This window comes from Juglans microcarpa x Juglans regia, chromosome 7D (genome assembly GCF_004785595.1).
Source record: "Juglans microcarpa x Juglans regia isolate MS1-56 chromosome 7D, Jm3101_v1.0, whole genome shotgun sequence".
Taxonomy (NCBI): Eukaryota; Viridiplantae; Streptophyta; class Magnoliopsida; order Fagales; family Juglandaceae; genus Juglans; species Juglans microcarpa x Juglans regia.
Window position 1 is genome coordinate 20527001 of NC_054606.1, and position 9701 is coordinate 20536701.

The 9701-nt window shown below is 32.6% G+C and overlaps 1 protein-coding gene across 1 annotated transcript; it reads right to left on the reverse strand.

Moving 5' to 3' along the window:
* Window positions 1–5535: 5535 nt before the first annotated feature.
* LOC121239966 (serine/threonine-protein kinase D6PK) lies at window positions 5536–9194 on the reverse strand. The gene is made up of 2 exons (XM_041137380.1): window positions 8539–9194; window positions 5536–6440 (listed from the first exon to the last, which is right to left on the reverse strand). Exons 1-2 carry the CDS (start codon window positions 9114–9116, stop codon window positions 5651–5653), a joined length of 1368 nt encoding a protein of 455 aa, XP_040993314.1. The 5' UTR covers window positions 9117–9194; the 3' UTR covers window positions 5536–5650.
* Window positions 9195–9701: the final 507 nt, after the last annotated feature.

The window sequence follows — 9701 nt, forward strand, 5'->3', positions numbered from 1 at the left end:
TATTATAATATACTACAATATATTACACTACATTATTATATACTACACTATAATATATATATATATATATATTATATACTATATAACATACTGGAAAAATTAGATCTAATTGGACTGAAACTGGTAAAATCGGAAGTATCGGTTTATGAGTGTAACCGGTGCAGTATTGGTATTTCAAATCTCAAAACTAGTATACCGATTTAGCGATTTGATTCTAAAACATGTTCAAAACCAGACCGAACCGAACTAGTTACACCCCTACTCACAAATGCTCTCTCGCCTTTTCTCTCTCTCTCTCTCTCTCTCTCTCTCTCTCTCTCTCAAGCCTCAAGACCAACAGTCTCTCAAGCCCGTCGCTTTTTGATCCAATGCTAATTTGTGTCTTTTTCCATGTATAAATCATCTGCTTAGGCTTATATATATTTGTATATGAGATCAATGAAAATAAGAGAATTATTTCTACCAATTTATTTCTTAACATGGTATCAGGCAAAAATCGACCCTGACATACCTTTTACGCAGCCATGGCTTCCTCTTTTGATGCTTCTCCAATTTCCTTCACTGGAGATAATTCTTTCAAATGGCAACCTGTACTTCGTTGAGCCCTCAATGTCAAAAACAAACTCTGTTTTGTTGATGGCACCCTCAAAGCACTAGCCACCACCTCTGCCGATTATGCCCCATGGAGTAGGACCAAAGATATGGTCCTTACTTAGATTATAAACACCATAACTCATTCTCTAGCCAATTTTTTGGACTATCATGATGACCCCTGCGATGTATGGCTTGACCTTGAGTCTCGGTTTTGCCATGACAACAACACCCGTCTCTTCCATCTCAAACGAGAAATCTCCAACTTCCACCAAAATCAACTCTCAATCCCTAACTATTATAACAACATCAAACAATTATGGAATGAACTCGGCAACATTCAAACCCCCACCGACACCAACGTCTTGGAGAAGAGAGTAGAGGACGAACGTGTCTTCCAATTTCTACTGGGACTCAATGATTAATTCGCTACCCTTCGCAGCCAAATCCTCGCTATCGATCCACTCCCACCCGTCAACAAAGTCTTCTCCACTCTTTTCCAGGAGGAACATCAGCGTCTTCTCCAAGTTCCAATTTATTTCTTAACACCATGTGGCAATAATCATTAAGAAATAAAATTATAAGCAAATAGAGAAAATACATCTAATTCAAGATCCAATCTGTGATCAACAACATGCAATAACATAAAATATTATTAATTTTCTGAATTTTTTATTAGTTTTTATTTAATTTATTTTGATCAAATATTAGAGATTTACTGGTAATGTTTTAATTTTAAAATTAAATTAATATATTTGAGTAATACTAGATACAATCATGGATTGTGCAAGCACCATGCACTCATTTTGAAAAATAGTAGAGTCAATCATTAAAGAATTAAACTTTTCATGTAAATTCTATATTTTTTCACTTTTTCCAAAAGGAGTGCGGCGCTTACATACTTAATAACTGTAAATATTATTTCTCGAATATATATCTTTTAAAATAAGTATTGTATGAGAGTTTGTGAATGTGAATATATAAAGTTAAATTTTTTATATTATTTTGTTTTTAAGTTTGTAAAAGTTGTATTGATTTTTATGTTTGAGTAATGATTAGATAGTAATTAGATGAAAAGTTTAAAATTTAAAATAAAGAAGTATTTCGTATTTGAATGATGTTTGAAAATGAAATTATGATATATTTTTTTTAGAAACAATAGATTTTATTGATAACTTCCATCAAAGAAGGAAAATAATATAGGAGGGACAATCCTCCAAATCAATGATATCATTCAATAGCTAAGAGCATTCTTTGCAAAAAAATGAGCCACAACATCAGCTTTCCTTGTAATATGTTGGACAGAGCAACTATCAAAGTGTAAAAGTTGTTGTTTAACATATGTGATTAGCACTCTTGCACCGTTCCAAGAACTTTCAAATTGTGTAATGTTATTGACAACTTGGAGAGCAGCACCTTCTAAAATAATCTTCCTTGAACCAATTTCAGCCACAAAAATTGTTGCTCGAAAAATCCCAAAAGATTCAACTAGGTTAGGGTCAGGAAACAACTCTTTATGCATTCTTTTTTTGACTAACACTTTTTACCTTTACCGTCTCTAGCTACTATCCCAATGCCAACTTTGCCAAGAGTAATGTTACGTACAGTCTTCAGTTGGAGACTGTATTGCAAGTCTAGTTATTAAACGTTTCTAAAATAATAAGCTTCAATGTCATTTATGTATCCCAAATGATGTTATTGGGCTGGTTTGAATAATGAAATAAGATGAGATAATTTTAGATGAGTTGAATAAAATAGAATATTATTTTTTAATATCATTATTGTTGTTTAAGGATTTGAAAAAGTTAATTTTTTTATTATATTTTATGGAAATTTGAAAAAGTTGTAATGATGAGATGAGATGAGTTTATAGTGTTTCTGTATCCAAACGGAACCTAAGTATTTGATATATACTAATATTTGTTTATCTGATATATTCTAAATAACTTTTGATTTAAGTATTTGATATATGAAATCACTTAAAATGTAGAAAATCATCAAGTGTGACTATGGAAGAAAAAATCTAAGATTAATAATAACATTTCTTATTTATCTAAAATATAAAAATTGTTGTTCTTTATTTTGAATTTTATAATTTTTAGTCACATTAATTGATGTGTTATATTTTAAGAAATTACTTTTCATTTAAATGGTTGACTTACGCAGCCAATTAAAACATGTCTGCTCAATTTGTGTGAATGAAGATAATAAATTTCAAGATCAAGACTAATTTTGCTCTAACATATATTTGTTAGAAATTCTTTTATGGGGATTTTTCAGAAATTGTATTTTCTGTTTATGTAACATTTTGAGCTTTAAACGTAAAAACACAAAAGTAATAATTAAATATGAAAAGAAATGCAGATAAAATTTCAACTTATTTTTCTTTAAAAAAAAAAATATTACCTTGCTTTTTGGCTATTTCATCGAAAGTTCTTTTGTAGAGAAACGCTACTTCAACCGAATTTTTATACCGTACGTATTGTATTTTTATTTATTTTTGCTTAATGGTTAAGAAAATATTTTTTAATAAATTTGTAAATTTTAATTTTTTTTAAAATGATTTAAAAAATGTTTGAAGAAAAAAAAAAAAAATTTACACTCTTCGATACCCATTCGGTGCCAAACTTTCGGTGGAAGTAGCACCGCTCTCTTTTTTATTTCTTTTTCTTCTTCGTATACAAATTTAAGCTAAGATTATATTTAATAAACTGGATAATCGTATTACTTTTTCTAAGAGAAAGTGGGATAAAAACGTAAATGGAAAATTTAATTTATCTATTTTCTATTTTTTTTAATTCAAATGAAAACTTTTGATTGTCAACAATATATCATTTAAAAAAAATTCCAAATATAATCAAATAATTAATTTAAAATATACATTATTATTTGGAAAGAGATATAATCAAATTATGATAATTTAGATGTAAATGGGCAATTTTAGTAGTTTAGATTGCAAATTAGAGTTACTAGTTTATTAAATAATCAAAATAAAGAGAAAATATAAATTAAAAATAAATAAAATTACAAAAAAATACGTGAAGAACTAAGTCGAATTGACAAAAAAAATATAATATAAATTATATATGTAATCAAAATAAAGAGAAGAAAAATTATAAAAACTAAAATTTAAACACAAAGAAGAAAGATATGATGACTTAAGTCGAACATACGAAAATTCTAATAATGATATATATAGGAAAATGATTTAAAACACTTAGTTTAAAATCATTTGTATGAATCGATCGCTTTTAATTTCATAAAAAATATTGCATTTGAAAAAAAAAAAGAAAAGTAAACTCGAACTTGGTTGTATATTCAAGCTAAAAACAATGAAACTTGTTCGAGATCGTTCGTTAATTAATGAATAAAATTATACCTTAAAAAGATTCATGGTTTTTGCTTGTTACTCTCCAAATTGCAAATAAGGACTTTATTTTCTTCCAATGATGTCTTGTACCACAATTGGTAGTCGGTAATATTACCCAATAAATTCTATCATAAGGGATATACATTAGCAGTATTAATGCCCGTAATACATGATATTTTTTTATGATAAAATGTGAGTAGCAAGTCATTTACACACGAGTACTATCGATTAGTGTGTATAGTAGCAAAATGATTTAAATTAATATGTTTTATGGGATTTTGAAAAACGAAAAAGAAAAAGTTGAATAAAAATATTATAAAGTAAAAATATTATTAGAATATAATTTTTTAATATTATTTTTAGTTTGAGATTTGAAAAAAAGTTGAATTGTTTTTTGTATTTTATTTGGATTTTGAGAAAGTTGTAATGATTAGATAAAAACATTGAAAATTTGAAATTAAAAAGTGTTTGTATTTGTGGTGTTTGGATATTGAGATAAAATATGATGAGATGCGATGAATTTAAAAAACTTTGCTATCCAAATCAAGCCTAAATGGCATGGATCATCCGTGCATATATATTAAACGAGAGAATACATTAAATAGAGAAGAAAAATATATAGAAATAAATAAGATTTCACGAATCCCGACTTTTAGAAAAGAGGAAAATGAATTTTCTTTACTTCATTATTTTCATTATTATCATTATTATTAGTGTTATTGTTATTGTGGAAGAGAAGAAGCAAGTTGCATGTGAGTTTATGAGCTAAAAGAAAAGCAAAGAGTAGCAGCTCGTAGAAGACACAAGCCATTTTCCATCAGCATAAAGCTGCAAAGCACATGGTGGGGGCATTGTCTTCACAACCAAACACACAAACAAATACATTATACACCCTCCGCGTTGGCTTTGGGTGTGTGTCTGAGTACATCAACCAATGCCCATGTCTCCACCCCACCCGCCATGGGTGGACCTTGACAGCCTATCACGCGGTGCCACTCTCTCTTTACCCTCCCAATCCAACACCATTCTTTATGTTTTATGTTCTTGGATCCACTTCCCCCCACGCTCTATTTACAATAATAATTGAGTTTTATAGGTACTTACTTAGCACTTGTTGTGGAGTGCATTATAATTATAAATATATATATATATATATATATATATATATACACTTTTATGCTAATTATGTATCAAGTTTTCATTTTTTTGTGAAAAATTATTTTCGTCCGTCACTACTCACTACCTCACATCTTATGAAAAAAAAAACTGTAAATATAATGTGTTGATGAATAATGGTTTATTACAAGAAACTTTTACCCAAATATGTTGAAAATTGGAGCACATTTTTTCTGATCAAAATTATCGATCAGACGGTAATCAACTTCCTGCCACCTTGATTGATTGATTGAGGCAAGTTTGTGAATATCCATCTGCTGATATTCTACTATTTTTGTTTGTCTTTTTATAAGCAATAGCAACTCTTAATCATGCTCACAATCATTTGTCCCATTTTCAACTCAATACTAGTAGAATCACCAATGCAGCTACAAATGATCAAATCAAAGTGGGTCAAATTATGGTAAGTGGACCAACCAATCAAGTCATTATCTATGTTTTGTATTGTGAGATCTTCTTTATTTAATATATATATTTCTTTTTATTTATTTATTTATTTTTTATTTTTTATCACTAATAATAATCCATACGCGTCTCTAGACAACTTTCATCTACTTCTCTAGTGAATGGTGGGGGAACAAAGGGTGGGGCTGTACATCTTAACAATGCCCAATTGACCCCTTGGAAAAAGGGGTGGTGCTTGATGGCTGACGCACCCATTGTGTTCCCTAGCCGCCTCACCGGATCTTTAGCCAATAGTTGAGATATGAGGTCCTTTGCCGAGGCAGGCACGACAGGTTCCTTTGGAAACTCGAGGGCTCGAGCCACAATGTTAGCCAGGGTTAGATCATTGCCCACACCCCTAAAGGGTGTGACCCCATAAAATAGCTCAAACATAAATATCCCTAGTGTCCACCAATCAACAGCACTCCCATGGCCCTCACCGGACACAATCTCCGGTGCCAAATACTCGTGGGTCCCAACGAAAGACATGGACCGAACATCAATAGGCTCGGCCACGAATTCAGGTCTACCATGCATGCCCAGTTTCTTCTTGCGCTTGCGCCTTGGTTGGAAACATGACACAGCAGGGACCATACAATTAGGAATAATGCATGAAGTTGAGGTGAAAGGGGGTGGATCGACCTGACAGTCCTTCTGAGGGGCGGGACTTGATAGGTCCTGATCAGAAACAATCTGAGCTGCCGATGAAGAGCTGTCACACTTTAACGAGAGGTCAAAGTCAGTGAGCATGATGTGGCCGTCCGACCTAACGAGCACATTTTCGGGCTTGAGATCACGGTATACAATCCCCATCATGTGAAGGTATTCTAAAGCCACCACCACCTCTGATGCATAGAACCTGAAGAGGCACCAACAGATTAAGATTATTTTCAAGTAAAAATGATAAGATCATAAACAGTACTAAAAGATCAAACACAATATGGCTGGTGTCGAGAACACCGTTATGCAGCCAATGCTTACTAGTTTTCTTAAAAAAACAACCATTACCATACGTAGACATTAAGGTCCGTTTAGATTCAAAAAGTGTTTTATTTCATCTTATTATTACAATTTTATTAAATTTTCACACAAAATATAATAAACAATTCAATTTTTTTAAATACCAATTCAACTTTTTCAAACTCTAAAACAATAATAATATTAAAAAATAATATTCTAACAATATTTTTTTCAATTTTTAATTTTCATCTTTCATATAAAATCATCTCATTTCATGCCTGAATCCAAACCAGTCCTAAATTTTTTGATAAGTCAAACCAGTCCTAAAATTAAAGGAGGAAAAGAATATATGATGAATCAATCTCTAGTTTGTTCCATAAAGGACTGATATGACCGAAATGATGAAATAGATTGGTTTTGTTATCATGTTGGATGTCTACTTTCCATATTTGTTTAAGCAGATGAGTTCGAAATCATCATCAAAATCTAGTGCAACACTGTGTTGGGAGTCTGATACCCATATTGCCGTTTACTTTCCAAACCTATAGTTATTTGCAAGAAATTTGCTACCTACCATCCATCTTGATGTCGTATTCTTTCCAAATGTTATTTGAACGGCTCAAAATCAGGATAAAGGAATATACAGGAAGTGGGAAAACAAAGTAATATACAGGTGTTCTAGAAGTGGCGGGAAAAGGGGGTGAAAAAGTAAGATATTTTAAACAATTTAGGTGCTCTAGAAAGGCAATAAATAAAAATAAAAACGGGGGGCCAGAAAGCAATAAACTAAATACTAGGTGCCAATGGTATCAGATAAATTTACCCAAAAAAAAATTAAATTAAATCCAGAAATCCAGCGAAAGCTCACGGATTTCCTGGACGTGTAATTGGCCTCATGAACAGTAGAAATAAATAAAAATGGCAAGATATGATTCCAAGAAAACAAACTAGATTTAAGGATTTCGTGTCCCTCAAACAACGTACGTTTCTGTTTTATGAATTAGAACATAATCTAATTAATGCCGACCAATCAAGAGTAATTGTAAAGCCCGAACCACCATGAATTAGCGCCTGCAGGTTAGCCCAACTGTCGCAACAGCAGAATTTAAGGAAAATGGGATGGGACATAAAACCTTGGATTGATGACTCTTAAACGAACTACCAATCGTACGTATGTACCATTAATTTCGGAAAATGATATAATTATCTCAATCTACCATATCTATTAAATTTCTTAGAATTTTTATACGGAATTTAGACAGATAATATTACATGTAGGAGTTTTTCTACTGTTTCAAATGCTCATTTGTTTGGATTAAGAGATGATATAAGATAGTTTTAGATGAAAAATGAAAGTTAAAAAAAATATTATTAAAATATTATTTTTTAATATTATTATTATTTTGAGATTTAAAAAAATTATATTATTTATTATATTTTATATAAAAATTTAAAAAAAATTATAAAAATGAGATAAAATTCTTTCTGAATCTAAACAGTTCTAAAACTCGTGTCTTTCCCAGAATATACATTGAAGTCCAGACTTATATTTTTCAGTAATTTTGATATATACGAAGATAACAAGCATGCATACATCATGAAAGAGGGATTTTTCTTCAACAAGTGCATGCATTATCTGGGTATTGTCACTGAATATTCCTTATTACTCGGTGTTCAGTATTAATTAATTTCCTCCTCAAGAAAAGCTAATTGTTTATCAAAAGGCAGCCCTACAAGCTTAGTGATCATGGCGATCCGAATTATAGTCAGAACAATAACTACTAATATTATAAATGAATCAAAATTCCTAAACATATATGATTAAGGAAAGGAAATAGCTAGCTTGATGTGTCCGAGGATTACATTAAGATCTGAATGTAGAAGAAAGAGAGACATTAAATAGGTAAATCTTATAAAAGAGTTTGTTATTTTGAACAAATTTAGAAGAGTTTTTATTTTATTTTTAGTTGAAAAGTTTAATAGGAATTATGGCGCACCTGACGGCAGATTGGTGGAAGCGTTTGGAGGGCTGGCGTTGCCGGAGCACGTGGAGGTCGCCGCCGGGGCAGAACTCTGTCAAGAGGCAGAGCCACTTGGGGGCGTCGATGCTGGCGTAGAGCGCGGGCAAGAAAGGGTGGTCCAACATTTCGAGGATTTCCCTCTCGGTTTTGGCGCGACCTTCTTTACTCCGGCTGGCGAGCTCCTTCTTGTCCATCACCTTGGCGGCAAAGAGGCAGCCCTCGGAGTCGGCCGGTGCGGACTTGACCTCTGCCAGGTAGACGGAGCCGATGTCGCCGGAACCGAGCCGGAGGACGAAGCGGAGGTCGGAGAGGCCGAGCTGGCGAGTAGGGGACTCGGACCGGATCCGGTGGATGGCGGACCAGCAGGGATCGGAGGAGGGTGCGTGGGGCTTAGAGGTGGAGCCAAGTGAGCCGGAGGAGACAGTGAGAGTGGCCTCGGAGCCGAAGCTAGTGCCGCGGTTGATGTCGGCTGTGGCAGTGGTGGCGGTGGTGGCTGTGGAGGTGAAGCTCAGGCTCTGGAGGTCGTCGGCTAAGTCGTCGAGCCAAGGCTCCATTTTACTCGGATGAGTAAGAGAGTGTGTAGTGGGAGCGGAGAGGGAGAGGGAGAGAGACAGAGGTTTTGAAGAGTTGGGGAGGAGGGTGTTGGGAGTGATGGGCCAATAAGAGTAGTTTGGGCCATGTGCGGGGGCCAGGTCCAAACTTGGTTTTGTGTGGAATTTTGGTACAAGATGGTCCGGGTTTATGTGAGAAATATAAAAAAATAGTCCTACATATATTTATAATTTTTATTTTTATTTTTATTTAAAAAATTCTAGATATAAATTTTATACTTTATACACCATTTAAAAATATGTGATTTTATTTTTTTATCTTTATATTATATATTGAAATTCAATATGAAAATTTTAATATGAAATATAACGATAAAAAAGTAAAATCATATATTTTTAAGTGATATGTAGGAGTATCAGGTTTTTGTGTAGCACAACTCTTTTTATTTATAAGAATCATTTTGTCAATTTTGTTTTCAAATTCAAATTTGGAATTTCATATTTTATAATTTTCAACATATCAATAATTGACATATAGAGAAATAAATTTTTCTTTAGTATAAATATCATTTTTCATATCAAAATATC